Source organism: Balaenoptera musculus, chromosome 19, assembly GCF_009873245.2.
Source record: "Balaenoptera musculus isolate JJ_BM4_2016_0621 chromosome 19, mBalMus1.pri.v3, whole genome shotgun sequence".
Taxonomy (NCBI): Eukaryota; Metazoa; Chordata; class Mammalia; order Artiodactyla; family Balaenopteridae; genus Balaenoptera; species Balaenoptera musculus.
The window spans coordinates 47,052,670-47,073,879 of record NC_045803.1 but is presented as its reverse complement, the minus strand read 5'-3'; the positions used below and the strand labels follow the sequence as shown (position 1 = coordinate 47,073,879).

General features: G+C 58.2%; 1 protein-coding gene across 5 annotated transcripts in view; it reads right to left on the bottom strand.

The window, feature by feature from the left end:
• The window catches only part of VAC14 (VAC14 component of PIKFYVE complex), a 98,144-nt gene that overhangs the window by 40,683 nt on the left and 36,251 nt on the right, over positions 1–21,210 (bottom strand). For all 5 annotated transcript variants that reach the window (XM_036834329.1, XM_036834328.1, XM_036834332.1 and 2 more), the window contains one exon: positions 7,370–7,526. In XM_036834329.1, the coding sequence (XP_036690224.1) occupies positions 7,370–7,526 (157 nt within the window). The remainder of the gene's footprint in view (positions 1–7,369; positions 7,527–21,210) is intronic.

Below are 21,210 nucleotides of genomic sequence, written 5' to 3'. Positions count from 1 at the left end.
ACATAGTCTGATCTCGATAAACTGGGGCTGCTATCCCTGGCAAACGTGCCATAACACAGAGCACTGCATGAGGCAAATGGTTCCCGTTCTCCGAGTCTCGGACTGGACGGCTGAGGGCTGGGGATAGTCTGGAATGTCAGATCTGGGACGAGCTCACAGTCCTCTGCTGGGGGGCAGGGAGGCTGTGAGGAGAGGGGATCGCCTGGGACCCCTCCCCCACCCCCCACATTCAGGGAGGGAGATCTGGCCACCCCTCAGCTGACAGACCCGCAGAAGAGAAGGCCTGGGGCTGCTCTGCACATGTCGCCGCTCTCCTTAGCCACAGCCCCCTTTGGGCCCCACAATCGACTCTCCACGTCCAGGCCCGCATGGCGGCCTCTGGAGCTGAGGCCCTTAGGAGGTAGGAGGGGGCAGAGCCACATCTGGGAGAAGCCATGTCGAGTGCCTCCCATTCTCACAGTGCGATGGTTACTGAGAAAGCTTCCGCTGCTCGGTTTAAGGACTGCGAAGAGCAGGAGGCCGGGTGCAACCGAAGTGGGCGCCGGGCGCCTTCCTGAGGCTGAGACTAGGAGGATGGGGGCTTCGGGGGAGCTGCCCGAGGCCGGGGGCCCTTCAGGCTCCCGCCCGCCAGAACGGGCTCTGGTCAGGGCCACTGCCCTTGAGAGAAGCTTCTGCAGGAGAGGGCGGGGAGCCTTGGGAAGCTCGCGGGGGTAGGGCAACACTGGCCAGGTGGGCTGGGCAAGGAGGGGGCGCATCTCAGTGCTCACCACGGACAGGGTGAGGGCCTATTCGGTCCCTCCCCGCCTCAGTTTCCCACTGGCCCCACCAGCCACTTTTCTGACTCACCAGCCCTTCTGGCCCAGCTGGCTTGAGGTAGAACCTGTGAGATGTTTCCAGGCAAGGCTGCAGGCACGGGAGGAGGAGGTGGGGTGGAGAGAGAACAAACCCGCTCCAGGAGTGTTACTACAGGGAGTGATGGGCCTCTCCCAACTGAACTAATCTCTGCCCAGCCGCAGTCTGCTCCTCCCCGTGGGGAGCTCACAGCGCCTCCACCGGCCGCCTCTGCCTCTCGCCCGTCTGCGTGCTTGACAAGCTCGGCTGGGAATCGGCCTCCTTTCTCAGCAGCCGATAAAAGCCTACTCAGCTCAGCTCCCCCTCGGGTGGGGCCCGGGGCTGGATGCTGCCGGCACATTAGGACAGGGCAGAGCCGGATAGGGGCCCGACACCCGGAGTCAGGGCCCGCCCTCCAACGTGGGGATCTGCTGGGATGACAGGGCTGGCAGGCTTTGACCCAGGAGACACTGCTGATAGCACGGTCTTCCAGGCCCGCCGCGCACGGTCGGGGAGGTGTTCTGGCCGGGGGCCCAGGAGGTGCGGAAGTGAGGAGAGGGCTGGGAGCAACCTGGACACGGGTCTCAGGAGGGAGGCGCCCTTTGAGGGGCCGAGAAGAGCGGGATTTCCATTCCCTACTCCTGCCGAGGACCAGTCCAGTGCCGCCTGCCTGGCATTCCTGGTTTAGAGGCGTGGGCTCTGGCAGGACGTCCACATGACCACCGGCTGGCCGAGGGGCCAACAGATACTGCTGGGAGCACCCCGTATACAAGACCAGGCCGGGGGGTGGGCGGCCAGGGAGCCAGCCCTGCAGATGCTACTAAGTGAAACCTGATGTGGCGACATGAGAATCTGCAGAACGTCTTACAAACAGCCTTCCCTGGGATGTTTTGGATTGAGCTTTGCGGCTATGACGTGAAGGAGCCTCACATGTCAGGATAAAAATAGCTCTGGCCTCAATACACAACGCGAGTTACAGTTCAACAAAACCAGATGCGAAAACATCAGGCGCCCAGCCCGGGCCCAGCAGGGTCCCCGCTCCGCTCCCAGCCCTCCCAGCTACCTCCCCTGAGGGTTGGGGCCGTGTGCCTGGCCAGCCCCTCCAGTGGGCATCTGGATCCGCTGCCCTGAGAGGAGGGGGGAGGGCCGGGGACCCAGCTCAGATGCAGGTCCTGTGGCCGACTGGCAGGGCACTCCTGAGGATGTGACACCTTCTCTGGGCCGGTTCCTATCTGTGGACCTCGCGGGGATGAGGAGCGCGACGCCGTGCCTGGCACAGGAAGTGCTGAGGAGTGGGCTGCGTGACTGGGAGGCTGGTGTGGACCCGAGGGGGACGAGCAGGGAAGGGAGAGCCTACACACAGGGCAGAGGGGCCGGGAGACAGGGAGGCCTCGGCCACTCGTGAAGCAGGGTCTCAGGGGGTGTGGAGTCCCCCGAGTCAGAGGGCCCAAACCCTATGGCTGTGTGGACAAAAGGGTGGTTAAGATGCTGCAGCAACGGCACCCTCGGGACCCAATCCAAAAGGCAGAAACTTTCTTTTCTGCGGAAAAGCCAGGGAGTCCTCTGCCCCGGGCAGTCACCCAAATCCAGGAGGCTTTCCAGTTGCCTGGTTCGGAGCAAGAGATAAGCTAATGGGCCAGGGCAGGGCCTGGGAGGACCTTCCAGCTGACCGTGGCGGTGGAGAGGGGCCGCGCTGCTCCTGCTGGGAGAGCAGGGGCTGGGGCCAAGGGGGCGCTGGAGAGACCAGGAAGGGCCCTGGGTTGGAGGGGGCCAGGTTCTCCATCTGGGGACAAGTGAAGGCCTGGGCAGATGTGCTAGGGGAGCCTCAGACCCGACAATGGGGACTAGGTGATTGGTCCTGGTACCCGCTCCTTCTGTCAATTTAAGAAACTCTGAAAGAGGGGTGCTGACCCTTACTGGGCACCTGACGCTGGGGGGTCAGAGGTGAGTACAGCAGGCCCCTGCGGTATGAGCTGGTGCTTCTCAAACTGAGGCGCACACAAGTCACCCAGCAATCCTGATAAAATGCGATTCTGACTCCGGGGTGGGCCTCAGTGTCTGCATTTCTGATGAGCTCTAGGCGATGCTGAGGCTGCCATAACCTGCACTTTCAGGGGTCTAAGAGGTCACGGCCAGGAGGGAAACAGATGCGAACCCCACAGTGTGACTGGTGGAAGGAACAAAGTGGTAGAGAGGAGTCTGGCCTGGGATAGCCTGGAAAGCTGCATGGAAGAGAAGCCATCTGAGCTGGCCTGGAGCACGTGTAAGCTCTTGTAACATAGAAGGATGGGAGCAAAGGCAGCACTTTACACATACAGGGCATTTATCTTACCCCCTTCCATGCAAGCGCTCACAGAGCCCCCCAGGGGCCCATCACCCGATTTACAGAGGAGGGAGAGGTGGCACCGAGGCAGGACACTTGCCCAAGGTCACAAGACAGGCAGGGCAGAGCTGGGTTGTGAACCTAGATCTTTTCGACCCCAGCACCTGTGTGCTTTTACGCTGCCCGAAAAGGGTGTGTGGGAAGAAGGGCGTTTAAAGCTCAGAGGGCAGCTGGCACGGCTTTCTGGGGGCTGGGAAATGGTCTGGTGTGGCCGGAGGAAGTAGAGGGCAGGCCAGGGGGGAGGCAGCAGAAGGGCAGGAAATGAGCTGCTGAGGTGGCTTAAGGCTGGAATGGGGTCCCTGAAGTCACTGTGAAGAGGAGGGATACCCCCCCAAAAAACTGCCAGGCTGAGGCCACAGCCCAGCACGCAGAGGAGGAAGCTGGACCACCACTGCTGGACAGGGTGGGGTTCACGTGTGCTGCCGTCTTCTGAGTGTGAAGGTGAAGAGAGCAGGCTCTCAGGCCAGGCTCCTGGGCCGGCACCACCGCTGCCATGATCCCCCAGCCCAGGTGGGAATGACAGCAGTGCTCTCCTCAGAGATGGCATAAGGGTCAAGGGCTGATCCACGGGGAGGGTTCAGTGAGCTGACGTGAGAAGTGCTTAGAACTGTGCCCAGTCCTAAACAAGAGCTCAGCATATTACAGTCACCGCTATTACTGGCGAAACTACCAGGGATGGCTTCCTGGGTTTCTTCTAGAATTTATTTCTGCACTTGGTCACACCAGGCCGGGCTATAAGCAACGAAACTGAATCAGAACGTTCATTTTTGCCCATGTGTTTAGAGCTTGGGACCAGAGAGCCCTGCAGGGCACACTGACACGAGCTGCTTTATCCCAAGAATGGGCCCTGTGGCCGGAAGGGAAGGTCAGGAAGACTGGGTTTTGGGGGCAAACATCAGTCCCGGGGTGACCTTTGGTCCCAGATCGCCACACTGCTGCGGTGCGGGGCCCAGGGGCCTCCCTCTTGTGCAGCAGGATGTCCAGGCCCGTCTCCAATGACGGACTCATCCCAGAGCCCTCCTGCTCCTGCTGGGCCTCCCCACTGCAGGCCTGCTCCAGGGGGCTCACCATCCCCTCTCCCCAGAGCCTGGCAGGGCCCCAGCCATGTGGAGCCAGACAGAGAAGGCACAAAAGTTGCCAAGTCACAGGGGACCCAACCGGTCGTTTTCGTGTCGTTTCACCAAAACACAAGTTAGGGAGACAGGGAGCCCTCCACAGGCTTCCCTCGGGGCCGCCCACCCAGCCAGCTCCCCTCCTGACTGCCCCAGAGGTGGCCCTCTCCCCAGCCCCGGGGCTCTGCCAAGGTCAGGAGTGAAGGGGGGCAGGCCGGGGTGGTGGGGGTGGGGAGGGAGACCACCGCCTCTGCCCCTGCCGCTCTGTGCTGGAGCCAGAGATGTTCATGCTAGGCCAGGCGAGAGCAAAATCCCCTGTGGACAACTCTGCCTGTGGCCCTGGGGACCACCGCTGTGGCGCTTTTAGGCCAGCACAGCAACTATCCAGGCGTGTGATGGGCTGGCTTCCCCACCGCTCCTGCTGTGTACAATCTGCACCATCCGAGTTTACAGACCTGACAGGACGGCAGGTCCACTTAGCTCCCTACAAACACCACTGGTTTCGTCTTTGCTAGGCTCCCCACCTCCCTGGCTTTCCAAAGTGCCTTTACAGGGACGGGGAGGGTGGGGTGGTGGTAAGGTGGCAAACGACCTTAAAGGGACACAGCTCTGCACTCTGCAAGTTCTCAGAGCTGCGCCCTGGAGAGCAGAGGAAGGCAGTGTCCAAACAGGAAGAGGGGCTGGCCTCGCAGCCTCTGTGCACAGCCAGACGGAAACAGACAGAACGACCCCCTCGCACGCCCGCGAAGCGATGGGAGAAAAGAGCAGCCGGGAGGAATGAGTGCACTTCCTGCGCGCTTTCTGACTCACACAGCCACCCCTACCATCCTAACAGATCTGGGGCCTTTAGGGCCTGGCGTGTGCCCTCCCCACGGTGGCTGAGGCGGGAGAGGGGACAGGGTACAGCTCTGGCTTCCCGTGCTCTTCTATTACCGCCTTGAGCTTGACCTTTTAAAACCATGGACCCGTCTGACAGATCTGGGGTCAGCTGTGGACAGCACGCACGTGTGGTTCCCACACTCCCTGCAGGGCACACATGGGTCTCGGGCTAAGAGCTCGGGGCCCATGGCGCTGTGTATCCTTGAAGTAGGGAAGCATTACCAAGGAAGTGCTTCAGGCACTTGGCGCTGTGTATCCTTGAAGGAGGGAAGCATTACCAAGGAAGTGCTTCAGGCACTTCCTTGGTGCTCTTTCCAGGATGGAATTTCTTCCCATCTGGCATACTCGGCTGTTTTGTTTTCTATGAATTCGGGGTGAGGCCCTGGCTGATGTGAGCCGGTCTGACAGCCTTGTGAGCTGGTCTGACAGCCTTGTGAGCTGGGGCAAGTCTTCGCCACCTCGGGCTCCCTAGCGGCCCACCTGTCTTGACAGGGCCAGGAGCTGGGGTTCAACCTCTTAGCCCTCCAAGTCCCTTTCAGCCCCTGCTCCCAAGCAGCGGAGGGCTTGCTGCCGGAACTCCCTGGACCAGGCCCTCTCCAACACAGACCTGGCCCATCCCTCCACTAGCCAGTAAGCGGTTCACAGCCATCGGCTTCTCTGTGCCGGGGAGGAAAAGAGAAGATACCTTACAGATGGAGGGACAGATCACAGACAGTCCCGGGAGAACAAGGTGTCCCCTGCCCGAGGCTATGCTGCCTCAGCTTCTCCCCGAGGATGAGTGACAACTGCTTCCCGGGCAGGGAGATCTGGGGGCCTGGCCGCACCGGCGGGAACCCCTCCCTCAGCTGCTGCTCTTCCCCCTCATCAAGGCTCCCACCCCTGCGGCGAGGCTTGGCCTCACACTCAACCTCTGGCACTCCTGCCGCCCATCCAGAGACTTCAGGCTGACGCCCAAGTGCTGACTTGGGGACACAGGATGGAGAATGGACTCCTGAGCTGTGGGACAAAGGGTAGGGATCTCCTCCCGAGGGGTCTCCTGGTCAGGACGTGGGAGCCTCCCAGCCATGGCCTCTGACTGCCCAGAGGAAACGGCTCACAGGCAGGGAAACCACCGTGTCCTGTGAAACGAGAGAAGGAAGCTGGGCTGCCGCTAGAGCCCCTTACTCCTTCCTTGCTTTGGTCAGAAACAGCTGGAAACTTGGGACCAGCTGCAGGCCCAAGAGTGTGCACAATGGCGGTAGCCTGAAGCCTGGGGTCCTATGTGACACCCCACTGCAGGGGCTTGAATTCAAGTGTCATCAGGCAGATGTCTTCAATGCATGGGCGTTCTGTGATTGAATGGCAGCCCTGAGGTCACCTCCAATTCCAACAAGCAGGTGTCCTCAGGGCCGAGTACTGGGACGCCTTCTGGGACCAGCGTGGTGGGGCTGCAGGAGGGAAGCTGCCACTGAAAGGCCCCAGATCTATTTGACTCTTGGCTTCTGCATCAAAGGAGGTCTAGGACCTTGTATCTAGATGTCAAGAGCTGCTCAGGGGACAAAGAGACACCCCAGGCAAATGCCCAAGATTCGCTGGGTACTTTCCTTCCAAGTCGCATCCCTGGGCATTTTCCAGGATCGTGTCACTGGAGGGAAGAGGCGTCTGCCTGGGAGGGAGGACCTGGGAGTCACACAAGCGCAGGGAGAAGAGCCACCCGCTGTCTGGAAGGACCCTGAGGGGTGAGCACCAGGAGCGCCACGGCCACCTTCACGTTGAAGGACTGCCCGGAAACATCCTGTCTGAATTATCTGCTCTCCGGCCTGGGCTGCCTGCCATGTTATTTTTAGCTTCTCGACGAGGAAGGAAACGGCTGCCTAGTCTTCCACCTGTGAGACCCAAGACTCCGAAGCACCTTGATTCCTGACTGGGAGACGCCACCACAGGGAAAGAGACAGTCAGCTGACCCGGATGGTTTTATGTTTAGCCAACGGCTCAAAAGCCCGAAACTTGCAGGGAGATGAGGAAAAAGGGCTGTGAAGGTCTCTTACAGGGGTGGAGGGCTGCTGTAGTGTGAGGCAGGAGGGTGCGGAAAGAGGGACAGCCCAAAGGCCAGCCGGTCCAGGACAAGACTGAGCACTGCCATTCCCAGGGTCCCCGAGGCTGCAACCCTCCGGGGAGGACTCACCAGGAGTCTTCAGTAGGCCAGCTCTGCCAGGGGTGGGCACCTGGAGCTCTGAATGGCTGACCCGGAGGTCAGGGCCATCGAGGGGGCCTGGGTCATCCATCTGGCCTGCGGGGGAGGAAGCAATTTCTGCCAATACCTCCAGATCCTTCAGAATAACCTGGGGGAGAAAAGCAGAGGATGAGGGACAAGGACCTCCGTGCTGAGCTGTGGTTGGAGATGGAGAGCTGCCTCCAGGGGGTGGGGAGGGGTCTGCAGAAGGCGACGGGCTGGTGAGAGCTGCCAAGACTGTGGCTCTAACAGTACTAAGAGGGTTCTGCAAAGGACATGGGCCGATGAGAGCACAGACAGGCAGTGGGCGGGGGCAAGTGCAGGAAGGAAGCCGGAGTCAAGGCCCGGGAGTCAGCTCTCCCATGACCACTCCTCTCTGGTCCCCAGGGTGCAGTCTGCGCGGTGTGTGCCCCAGGGCTCCGGGGCTGGCCAGGCCTCGATGTCGACCTGTGCAAGGGTCCAACAGTGCCCTCCAGGCCACACTCCTGGGGGTGCTGGCCACGGCCCAGCCCACCACCAGGCCACAGGGCAGATCCTTCTGCAGAGGTGACCCCAGGCCACCCGCCACATTTGGGGTGTAATTCTGGTCTCCAGGACGGAGCAGTTTCCAACTTCTAGACACAAGGTTCAGTTCTCGGCTGCCTCTGCAACATTCATACAAAGATGTGAGAGGCCCCCAGGGGAGACCCCACGATCTAAAAAGCCCTTGTACCTTTAGAGGCTGTCTCCCCTTGCACAGCACCCATCTCCTCCTGCTCCTCCCCTGGCATCAACGGCAAGCAGGGTGGTGCCTCACCAGGGTGGGGGTAGGGCACCCTGTTTGTGTGTGCGTGTGTGTGTGTGTGTGTGTGTGTGTGCAGCTCGGTAACTCACCTGTCCCAGCTCCTCCAGCAGAGCCCTTGCCACACTGCAGGTAGGGCTGCCCACCCTTTTCTGCTCCCCCCTCATCTCTGTGCTCTGAAGAGGGACTGTGCCTGTCCTAGCACAGGTGTACCCGCAAGACTATCTCTAGCACCCAGTAGATGCCCAACAGGCACCATCCAATAGATGGATGACTGTGCCTGAGCCCAGGCCAAGAACCTACCACGGCAACCAAGGGCTTCAGTCCTGAACCAGTGGAAGTGACGCAGAGCGCTGGCGGATGGGGCCCCGGTGGGTGGGCTGTGTGTGGCTTGACAGGCCAGCCATGGACGTGGTGACTATAGTCAAAATAAGGCTACTCCCGGGCTGTTTGTTAGATGATAAAAATGTTCTGGAGTTAGACAGTGGTGATGGTTGCAGAACCTTGTATATATACCAAAACCCACTGAATTATATATTTTATTTATTTTTGGCTGTGTTGTGTCTTTGTTGCTGCACCTGGGCTTTCTCTAGCTGTGGTGAGCGGGGGATACTCTTCGTTGCAGCACACAGGCTTCTCATCATGTGGCTTCTCTTGCTGCAGAGCACGGGCTCTAGGCACGCAGACTTCAGTAGCTGTGGCATGTGGGCTCAGTAGTTGTGGCTCGCAGGCTCTAGAGCGCAGGCTTAGTAGTTGTGGCGCACGGGCTTAGTTGCTCCACGGCATGTGGGATTTCCTGGACCAGGGCTCGAACCCGTGTCCCCTGCATTGGCAGGCAGATTCTTAACCGCTGCGCCACCAGGGAAGCCTGAATTGTATATTTTAAATGGGCAAATTTTATCTAAAAAATAAAAGCTAATGCTACTATCCTCTCTCCATAGCTTGAAGGCGATTCTTGTCTCAATGCGAGTAACATGCCAGTGCCTCTTCCTACCCTGCCCCACTTGTCACTTCTCCTCCCGGTGTCCTCTCTGTCAGCTCTGGCCCATCCATCTCTCCCAGCAGCACGGTGTGGTTGGCACGCAGTCTCCCCGAGAACCTGTTGCTTTGCTTCCTACCCTGCCGCACCCCGGCCCCATCCACGTTGGACATGGAACTCATGCACACAAACGCCACCTCCCATCTGTCCAACCTCGTCCTTTCCTTTGTCTCTCCGCTGACTCTCAGCATTGCCTGAGCCCTGCGCTGTGCTGGGTGCTGGGGCTGCAGATGAGTCAGACCTGCCCTTGCCACGGCCTGGCGGGCAGACCCACACTCGCCTGCCCTTCCGTGCATCGGTGTACGTGATTTCAGAACATTCTGACTGTTCGGCCTGCAGGGAATGGATCCGTGCTGGCTGAAAGTCGTGTCTGCTAAGAACCCAGACAGACGGCAGGAGCAAGGGTGGCCCCTATGCCCAGGCCAAGAGCCCTGGGCCTGGGGGGGTCTAGGCCTGGAAGCAGAGAGGCCCAGGCCTCTGCTTCATCAAGGGAGGCCCCCAGAAGGCTGCCTACTGCAGCAATGGCAGAAAGAAGACACAGAGGGAGGAGGTGGATGGGGGAACAGGCAGCAAAGCAGCAATGGTGCAGCGCCGCACCATGGAGTAGCCCCTCCATCTGGCACATCCATCCAGGGAACAGCGAGCCAACTGTGCCTCAAACAGCTAAACAGAGTTATGGGTTCCTAGTGTTTTACCCAAGGGGGCTGATGACATGTTCACACAAAAACTCCCACAGGAAAGCTCACGGCATCACTGCTCATCATAGCTAGAAAGTGGAGACAGCCCTAAGATTCTGACACCAATTCTGATGTATGTCATTATCCCACACCACCAGGCAATTTTCCGACACCAGCTGGGTATCCCACAATGCAACCCGATTCTGCCACTGTCTAATCTGGAGACAGCGTCAGATCCCACAGGTTGGGGGCTGAGTCCTACAAGACTGCCCCCCAGATGGCTCTCTTCAGATGTCAATCCTAAGTCCAGGCTGTCTGTCACCAGACTGCCCGGCTATGGATCAAAGGTTCCCAGAACCCCCTCCTTGGGTTTAATTTGTTAGAGCAGCTCACGGGACTCAGAAAACATTTTTCTCATTAGGCCAGTGGTTTATTATAAAATGATACAACTCAGGAACAGCCAGATGGAAGAGATGCACAGGGCAAGGTATGGGGAAAGGGGCACAGAGCTTCCATGCCCTCTCCAGGGGCGACACTCTCCCTGAATATCCAACCTGGAGGCTCTCCAAACCCCATCCTTGTGGGTTTTTATGGGGTCTTCATTACATAGGCACGACTGATTAAATCGTTGGCATTTGGTGATTGATTCAATCTCAGCCCCTTTCCTCTTCCTGGAGGTGGATGATGAAAGACATCTTTACTGCTCTCATCAGTTAGGAAATTACAACAGTTTTAGAACCTCTGTGCCAGAAACGAGGAAGACCAAATATATATTTCTTACTATATATATATATATATATATATACAATACCACAAACGCAAACGTACATCAACTGATAAATGGATAAAACAGAATGTGGCATATCCACGCCATGGACTACTACTTGGCAATGAAAAGGAACAAAGTTCTGATACCTTCTACAACAAGAATGAACCTTGAAAACACGTGCTAAGAGAAAGAAGCCAGTTGCAAGAGGTCACATATAATACATTTATATGAAACATTCGGAAGAGACAAATCTGTAGAGACAGAAAGTAGGCTGTGGTTGCCAGGGGCCGGGGGAGTGACTGCTAAGGGGCACAGGGGTTTCTTTCTGGGGTGTAGTATACTTTAAAAGGATGAGATTTATGGTATGTGAATTTCATCTTAAAAAAAAAAAAGAAGTCAGGGCTTCCCTGGTGGCGCAGTGGTTGAGAATCTGCCTGCCAATGCAGGGAACACGGGTTCGAGCCCTGGTCTGGGAAGATCCCACATGCCGCGGAGCAACTGGGCCTGTGAGCCACAACTACTGAGCCTGCGCGTCTGGAGCCTGTGCTCCGCCACAAGAGAGGCCGTGATAGTGAGAGGCCCGCGCACCACGATGAAGAGTGGCCCCCGCTTGCCACAACTAGAGAAAGCCCTCGCACAGAAACGAAGACCCAACACAACCATAAATAAATAAATAAAATTAAAAAAAAAAAAAAAAAGAAGTCAAAGCCCCAAACCAGCAGCCTAATTCCCAACCCAGGGGCACTGGTAGAGCAGTCCGCTCTTGCTCTGCCCACAGCTCGGGGTGGCGGGGCCTCACTGACTCCCCGTGATCTCACACTTGGCTCAGACTCACAGGGGAGCCGAGGGAGCTGGGGGGCAACCTGTGTTTCTTTACATCTCGTGGCATCTGCCAGCCCCACTGCACCCCTCGTGCCGACCGTACCTCTGAACCACAGGCTACTCCTCTCAGGTCTGGCTGCACAGGTGGGCAGCAAATCCTGGTGGTCGAATGCTGTCAGTGAGAAAAACTGCAAGGCAGCTGGGGCCAGGCCAGCGCTCGGCCAGATGTTGACCCCCATGAGGGCTGCAACGCCCCACACCAGGTCCAGCAGGTACTTATTTCCCTAACAGAAAAGATGCTTGGGAAGAACCATCCTGCCTGAGAGGCCTGGCCCGTGAGATGTCCCCACCCTGTGAGTGGCCCCAAGGCTGGGCTGTAAGAGGCAGCTGTCCTCGCTCCCAACTGGAGGTAATGCCCTCACTTGTCTTCAGTCTCACATACAGGCAGCCGCTCAGGGCACCAGGGGGTCCACTTCAAAGCCAGCTCTAGTCCACAAACCGGAGACCGATAAGCTACACAGGGCTTTGTGGTCACAATCCTGACTTCCAATCTTGACCCTGCTCTTCAGCCGCCTGACCCTGGACCAGTGAACTTCACCAGTGGACCAGTGAACAACCCTTCCCCCCCCCCCCCGGCATCTACTGCTTGGGCCTGTGCTGGTTGGAGGAGATGCGAGGCTGCAAGGCTGAACTGGGCCCTGCCTCGGACGAGAGTGACCTTGGGGGAGACGGGCGGTCCTGACGCACTGATAAGGCATCGCCTGTGCAACGGGAGCCAGCAGCTCGGCCTGAGGGGGGCTGGGAGGCTTCAGAAGTACCTGGGTCCCAGTTTGCCTGGGAACCAGGGGTTAGAGGAAGGCACGCAAAGCATTCTCTTAACTAGCAGAAGCCTTTCATGGACACAGGGCCAGACCCCGTGGCACATTCCAGGAAACTAAGCTTCGGCCCAGCTCCGGAGTGGGGTGTGGGGCTGGTGCAGAGATCAGGCGGAAGCCACAGGCAGGAGCAGGTCGTCAAGAGCTAGGACCCAGGCAAAGAGGTAGGTCTGAACTTGGTTTTGCAGGTGATGTGGGGGGCTCAGTTTCCTCATATGTGCCCATGGGGACTCGCCCTTGCAAGTTTGTTGTGAAGATTACAGGAGATACTTCACGTACTACTTCTGTGCTGAGGTTTTTGGTACCACAGCTGAGCTTGGTCAGTAGCCCTGGATCAGGGACTGGGCAGGAACGGCGGCGCACACATCGAGGCCTTCAGATTTCATCTCTGCACCGAAGAGAATCTGCATCGCCCATCTCTGTACACCTCCTCCTGCCCCACTGGAGAGCACAGCCAGCAAAGCTGCATACTTCGCATTTTGAATTCTCTTATTTTAGAAAGTTTGACACCAAATGGCAAATGAATGCAAATTACACTTCAATTGCACAATTAAAGCTGGAAATGTCGTCTACAGGTTCCTTCGGTAATCCCGGCCACTCCTCAAGATCTGTCTCTGGTCCCCGGGGGGCTAGAGCCAACAGACATCCCCACTGTCTGCTGTACACACACATACACACACACACGCGCACACAACGTCCTTCCTGTCCCGTACAGTGGGAGCCCCTTTAAGCGGGAGTCAGAGAACACAGCATCATCTCCTTCAGCCTCCAGAGCAAGGGGCTTGAAAGGGGCTACCAAAATGGAGGGCAAGGAGTGGCTTGAAGAGCAGAGTGGGGAGTTGGTGGGGAGCCACTCCTGGTTCCGAGGCCCATCAAGTCCAGCCACTGGCTCTGCCCCAGCCGACCAGCAAAACCTCTCAGTCCAGGTGCTGGACTTGAGGCTACGGAACCACAACCCTGACGCAGGCCTAGGCCGGGCCTCTGCGTCTGCCTGGGGAGTGAGGAGAGGCTCCAGGGGGCAACGCCAACAGGGGGCCTGGGACAGGGCGACAGAGACCGCAGAGGAGCCACCCTCCAGCTGCACCTGGCTTTGCGTCTCTGTGCCAGCCAGGGTGTTAGCGCTCTACTCCCCTGGAGACCTCGCAGCCCTTGGCTTGAGGGCAGGAAGCTCGGGGAGAAGGACACGGCGATCTCAGCAGCCTCGATCACGCTCACGGCCTGGACAAAAGGCCGAGAGCTATAAACGCACTGCTCGGCCTCTAGAAACGCAGAGCCAGTGCCCCTTCCAGAGAGCGGGCCGGCTGGGCCCATGCCTGCGCTGGCCTGTGGTCCTGGCTCTGAGGACGGGAAAGGCTCAGAGAAGCAGGAGGAAGCCACAGCAATTCGTATGCACTACACAGCTTTTCGCAGAATGAATATAAAACACTTGTGCTTTCTTTTTGTGTGAGAGAAAGAAGGGGGGAAAGAGAGGGAGGGAAAAAGGTTACAAGAAAGCAATATTCTGCAGGAGCAGGAGTGCCTGCCGTTACCATGGCAACGGGCTGGGGGGGGTGGGGAAGGCACATCAGCTGGTCCCTGGTCCCCGAGTGAGCTGGCCCTCGATGAAGTGAAAGGGTCGGTGGCAACTGGGTAAGGAAAACATTTGACAAAGCAACTCTGAGGGGAAGGCGGCAGAGGTGAGGGGGAAGGGGTGTCACACCCTCCATGGCTTGGGGAGCAAAGTAAGGAAGCCACGGGACTCCTGAGAAAGGCCTTCCTTCTAGGAGGTGACCTGACAGCAGCAAAGGGCACATTTCAGTGTGGGAGGGGAGTCATCGTCTGGATGGGCCACGGCAGGCTGTCACCCCCTGCATTCCAGTAGGCCAAGGACAGTCTCCCGGACGGTGACTGTTCCCTCCTTTCCTTTTTGGTCCCTCCAGGCGCTCTCTGTCCCAACACCCTGTCCACAGACCAGCCCTGGAAAACCCCTCGGGGCGGAAGGCTCCCTTCTCTCTCCCCGAGGAGCTCCGGCTGCTCCTTCGCCACCTTGGGAATAGCTGGAGACCCAGAGCTTTGCAAGGTCAAGGCTTTCCCTAGGCTTGCAGGCCCGTCCTCTCCTCCTACCAAGACTCCCGAACATGAAGTCCCAGATGAAGCACTCAGCAGATATTGAATAAATTCTTGCTGACCTGCAGTGCCAGGCAGGAAATGGAAGATGGATGCTTCTGGATAGCTTCTGCCAAGGGGATGGCTGGAAAAGCCTCCCATTTCTCTACCCACTTATCTCTAAGAAGCTTTGTCAAAAGTTTGGCTAGGCCACTGGTCGGCTGATTAGACCCCAGATGTCAACTGGCTCCGCCTTCCAGTCCCACGAGGAGGGAAGGAAATCCACAGGGTGGGCCCTCTCCAGTCCCGGCCAGGAGGAGGCCGCAAGAGTAGTTTCCAAGTGATGCACCTGGGCTGGCGGGAGAGGGGAATTCAGGCTGAAGGTCCTGGAGGCTGAGATCTGCGGGCCACAGCCATCTGATGCCTCTGTCCAGAGCAGTGGGGCCGCAGGGCCATGCCTGAGAGCGGGATCAGGTCAGGCCACTCCTTATTCTTGGGAAGTGGAGCTAAGAGTTAATGAAGAGGCACCGAGGCCAGGCATCCACAGGAAGCCTTGGGGCCCTCTGCTTCCTTCCACACAGAAGCCTGTCCCCTTCCTTCACAAGGGGTACAGCCCAGCAGGCCAAGGCCTCTTGAGTTCCTGACACCTATAGGATGGCTCCTGCGGCTGGTGGAATCAGCCGGAGAACTGACTCTAGGAACGCAGGCTGCCGTCCCCAGGAAGGGTCCCCTGGGGGAGCTGAGGGAGGGTCAAAGGATCTCCACAGGCCCCGCAGCAGTCAAACTATGGAGCTCTAGGTGACGGCACCTGGCACTAGCCAGCGTTGGGGCTGGAAGCCCCTGCCCTGGACACAGAGCAAACCTAGGCTGGAGAAATCAGCGACCAGGCTCCAGCCTGGCCCAGCCCAACCCAGCCCAGGAGGGAGCGGTTTTCCCAGAAAAGCTTTCCTCTGCAGCGGGGTCACAGCAGGCCATGCCCAGCGCTCTTGGGAGGCGGGTCCCGCAGCCTTGCAGCCCTGCCTTCTGCAGCAAGCAAGGAAAGCACTGCCAAAAAGAACACTTAGATTTGGGGGTGGGGGAGAAGGACTGCTTAGGCTTAGACCTATTTTCCCACTGAGAAAACTACGCAGATTAAAACCCTGTATGCCTTAGTAAAGCAAAAACAACTTAAAAAAAAAAAAAAAGGATTATATCCTGGTTTGTTGCCTGACTTTGAAGCATGGCCTTAGGAATCAGGATTGCTTTCTTTTCCTTCTTTCTTTTCTTCTGCTCTTAGTGAAGTCTGAAATGTGCCATACATGCCAAAGGCCAGCACCTACTGCTTATGAAGTTCCACAGTGACAGCACAGCGTGGGTTCTGGCAGCCTAAAGCCTTCCAGCTTCCATCCGTCTGAGGGGAGAGGAGGGAAAGGCCAGCCTGGGGTGAGATAACTTGGAGACCGGTCCCCCCCCACAACCCCTTCTCTCCCACTCCCAGGGCTTCCTGCTGAAGCCAGCCATCGCTCACTTGCATCCCAGAGGCCCTGACCAGTAGGTGCGCCTCCAGGAGGTAAATTCTCCCCGTGAGCCAGGCAGGGAACAGGCAAGGGGCCGGCCACGCTGCGGGCAGCTCGGGAGCAGTGCGCACACTGTTACAGCTCAGTTACCAGGCGATGAGCCGAGGGCCGCTGTCTCCGGGGCACCAGTCCATGGCAACCAGGAGAGCAGCGTGGGGCTCCCCGGTCTCCTGCCCACTGCCAGGTCTCCACTTAATCTCAGCGTGCTTGCAGGCCACTCAGCTCTGGTCCGAGGAGGCAGAACCAGGCCCCAGCAAGGGAGGGAGGGGGGTGGGGCAGGCCGCAGTGGGGTCAGCTCACCGCCTGCCCCACCTCCTGTCTCTTCACTTGCTCATGAAACGTGTCTGGGCGCCTCCTATGTGCCGGACACAGCCTCTGTCCTCATAGAGTGTGACAAGGGCTGTGAGAGGGTCTGAGGGCACAGGGTGCTATAATGACACAGACGGGGACCCGGCCGGCCTTGATGAGCAGGAGGAGTGGGCGGCGTACGTGACAAATAAGGCTTCGTGGATTCACGGAGCATCAGGCCGAGATCCTGACCTAGTTACTTCACTTCCCTGAGTCCGTTTCCACGTTAGTAAAGTGGGGACACAGCAGAACGCACCCTCGAGGGGCTGCTGTGGAGATGGACTAAGACCACGCCTGTTGGGTGATGCCCAGCACAGGTCTGGCGTGGAGTGAGCGTTAGGTACACTTCCTGTCCTCAGCATCTCTAGCAACCAGAACTCCCCGCCCCATCCGTGGGCCTTGCACACTGCCAACAGGAAGATGTCAGGGAAATTTAGTTGATTCAGCTTTGGCCATCTCTGGAGGAGAAAAAATCGACACACATCTTGGGAGAAATTTTGACTTCTGAAGATGCCACAAGTGGGGTGGGGGTCGGGTAAAAACAGGGCCCCTGGCCTGGCCACCACCTCAAGGGCTATGGAGAGAGGGCATCAGGGCTGAGAGCTAGGGGCCTGGCCCCTAGCCTCCCAACAGGATCTTAGGCTGATCTGTTCTCAACCAGAGACAAGCATCAAAATCGTTGCGGGTTGTGGAGAATACCAGCGCCCAGGCCACGAGGCTGCACCTCAGAGAACAATTCAGGCGGTCTGGGCTGAGGCCCAAACAGCCGGATTTTAAACAGCTCCAGAGAGGGGTCCCTCGTGGTTCAGTGGGTAAGACTCTGTGCTCCCAATTGAGGGGGCCTGGGTTCGATCCCTGGTCGTGGAACTAGATCCCACACGCACGCTGCAACTAAGAAGCCCGTGTGCCACAACTAAAGGTCCTGCGTGCTGCAACGAAGATCCCTCATGCTGAAACTAAGACACGGTGCAGCCAAAACAAACAAACAACCTATTAAAAAAAAAAAGCTCCAGAGGATTCTGACAGTGGCCCTGGTGTGCGTGGCTCCCTGTGGGACTTCTGTTGGGTTGTTGGACTTCGGCCTTTCTAGGTGAGGTGACTGATCACTTCCTGAGTTCAAGGAGAGGTGGGCTGGGGCAGGGGGTCTGCTCATCCCTGGAGGCCAGTCGGCCTGTAGCTTGGCTCTCTGGGAGCCCGCAGCTCTGCCCAGGGTAAGACGGTTCGCAACCAGCTCCCCTTTGTGGACTCCCTCCTGTGCCGCCCAGCCCTGCTTCGGGAAAGCAAACCTCCCCTTCATCCGCCCTTCTCGGTCCACCCTCGCCTTCACCGGGAGCCCCCTGCCCAACCCAGGTGCTCCAGTTACGGTGCAGCTCTGGCTCCTCACTTGCCCACCAGTGGAGGGAATCCAGACAGAGATAAAGACTGAAAGCCCTCCCGGCACACAAACCTGCCTTCCTAGAGCAGGTGATGGCGGCCGATGGCGGGTACTGTGGGTCCCCCCTTACCTGAGGGAGGCTGACGTGGGGCAGTGAAAGCACACGGCGCAGAGGTATGGAAAGATGAGAGCAGCAGGCCTCCCCACAGGCTGTTCTGGGGCTGAGACCACGCGCCCCTCTCCCCTCCCCCCTCCACGGCAATCGTCTGCCGTCAAGGGCTCACCGCAGAAGACCTCCCAGGACCTCTAGCGCTGACGGCCGGTGCCTCTGCTGGGCCGTGGGGGCCTGGGGCCACCTGTCCCTGTGGCCTGTGACTAGAGGCCTGTGTCTCTGCCTTGCTGGTCACAGCTTTTCTCCCTGCTCTTTACTTCCCCTCCTCTCATTTTCTCTCCAAAGCCCCCAACGGAAGCCGCGGGGTCAGCCCCAGGGAGAGCTGAGTGGACCAGCCCCCGGAAGGCTGCAGCAGGGGAGGGTCCACACCTTCCTTGTTCCGGCTGTCTGTGCTGTGGCCCAGCTCATCTCTCCATGTGAGGTGGGCTCTCGGCGAGAGGAACCAAGTTCTTGGCCCCTGACATCTCACCCCTCGGTTCTCCGGGCTGGCATCTGACCTGATCGTGTGATCTGACTATAAAGAAATCTTCGGAACTGAAGCGGGGGGCGGGTGGTGGAGGGGTTGTTTTTGTTTGTTTTGGAGAGTGGATGGAATGAAAATTGGAGTGAAATAAAAACTGAGGCAAGGAGATGAGAAGGAAAAACAAGCCCCATTCTTACGGAAGACTGTCCACTTTTGAGCAGGCCGCATTAGTATTCCAGGCAGTGGAGTCAGGACCACACAAAGTCAGAGCTGGAAGGGACTAGCACGATCCAGTCCGACCGCATTTTAGGGAGGGAAACGGAGGTGAGGAGATGCCATGGACTTGCCCGGTCCCACGGGGAGAGGGGGCAGCGTGGAGCCGAGGCCTGTCCTCCTGTCTTCACCCGGGCTGCTTCCACACCGCCCCTCAGCCATCCCCGCCACTGGCCCATTCCTTCTGGATGGGGCCCTGGGTGGGTGGGTGAGCAGCCCCGGGGCAGCCCGATGGGGCAGGTCAAAGTCAAGTGCATCCAGACTGAAGAATAAAGCACACCCTATCTCAGCGGCACTCCCACTGTGCAGCGAGGTCAGACCTCCTGTGGGGTTTTAGATGTTCTGGAATCAGACAGAGCTGACTTCCAAGTCTGGCTCCTGGCACTGTGACCTTGGGCAAGTTATCCTCCTCACGCCTGAATTTCCTCTTATGTCAAACTGGGGATAATGAAAACCACTCCAAGATCACCAGGCAGATTCCTTAAGACAACAGATGCAATGCACTCTGACCAGCGCAACTACCCTATAAACTGGTTTCTGCCTCTCCTTCTCCCAGACACGTGGCATCCGGCACACAGCAACCACCATGGTTTCCAAAGGATGCCAGTGCTGGGGGCGTTAGACAGGCCATCACTGGCTCTCTAAGCTGCTGTCAATTACAGGGGCCTCTAAAGTGGCAGCCCTCATTTCTGGGGCAGACACTGAGGGATGGCCAATTTCCAACAGAAGGTCCTCCTTCTCAAGGGCAGGCGAGCACAGCCCGTTATGCTGGAACGTGAGTCAGAAGAGGAACCCATGGGGACTGGCGCCTCCCCACCACCCTCAGGGCACAGCTCTTGGGTTTGGGGCCTCTCCCAACGCGGAAGGCTCTGTTGCCACCAACTAAATCCCTTTACAGCAGAGAGATGAATCCCTGGGCCCAACTGGCCGACCCGCCAGACCATAGTGACAAGGGCTCCTGGGGAGAGGAAAAGTTGAGGGAGTGCTTCCGTGGACTGGGTGGGATGCGGGATGGAGAGGGAAAGGGACATGATGGGACAGCAGGGCTGCTGCTCCCCGAGGCAGAAGAAGCCAAAGGCAGCCTCGCCCCAAGTCTGCGCCGGGGCACTGGGCTCAGGCCGCCAGTCAGGAGCAGCACCGCCCACAGTCACCGCACAGCCCCGGAGCCGCTCTGCTCATCCCTGATACCGGCCTCGGCCCATTTCTCTTTGGGGCGACTCAGCGTAGCCCCGCAGAGCTCTCTCTTTTGAGAGATTTGAGAACCTCTCCCGCTCCATTTCTCCTGGGATCTGGACCATGAAAACAAATGAAATCCTCTCCCCGTCCCCCAAAGACCACCACCCTCAAATATAGTCGTGTCTGTTCCCTGGTAACGCCCCTGCTGGTGAGGGTCCGAGCGCCCCGACACAGAGTGGGTTGATGGGCCGAGTCTCGCACCAGAGAGAAGAGCTGACGGCCCCCCTTCCCTCAGGACTCAGCAGAGGGCGGGGCAGCTCTTGCGCTCCCGCCCACAGGTCTGGACACTTCTGAGATGCACCATGGGGTAGAGGACAGGGAAGGCGCTGGGCTACTCTGGACTGGGGTACATCGCTGCTCCCATGGGGGACTTTAACTACCTTTGTCAGATGCCCCCAGATCACTTCTTAGACCCGTCTAGCTATCCCCCCACTATTCCCGCCTCCTAGTCATGGCTGTATGTCCCACTGGGTGCGACAGCCAGACCACACTCTCCATGCAGTTGATGGATTCCGGAGTTAGAAACTCTACCACTGCCGTGAGTAATGCCCTCACTAACCTACCTTCCAAATTTTCTAGAATTTGAACACATAAGCCATAAACTCCCATCCACAATTTCTCTTCATAGTTACTTTGCAACTAGGGGAGGGGAAAGAGGGGGGACTTCTCCTGGACTGAGAATGTCTGCTCTAAGGTGTTAAGGACACCCCAGCTCCGAGATGTTGAGAAGCCTCTGGGAGGCTGCCTCTGGTGGCCCCAGCAGGTGTGCCCCTCTGGATCTCAATGGAATCAGCAAGAAGCTGTGGCAGTGAGAGGCCCCAGTGCAGGTCCTCTGCTGCTGATGCCATTTCTCCTCCTTTCCTTGGACCCGGGGCAGCCAGCTGGGAGCCCCTCTACCGGCGACACTGCAACACAGCCCACTGATGATGGGCTCCCCACTCTGGGCAGTGCTATCTCAGGGGTGCTGGGGGGCTGATAGAGGGGGAGAAAGCACAGGATGGGGTACCGGTCCTGCTGCCCACTGTCTTCCTCTTGGTTTTTCTGTGACCTGGAAATGGACGATGAACCCCCAACCACCTACTCTGGCCATCTGCAAAGGGCCTGTGTGGTTCTAGAGACAGGCAGGGAAACAGGACAGAGACCTGCTTCCATTCTGGCTTTTGCTGCTGAAACTGAGGCAGGAAGGACATGGGGCAAACATGGAGCCCATCTTCCTGATTTCAGTGCGTGTCTCTGCCATTTTCACAGAAATTATAACCAGCGTCGGAGCTAACGTTTACCACGTGTTTACATGTGCTGCGTCCTGTGCTGAGCATTTGACA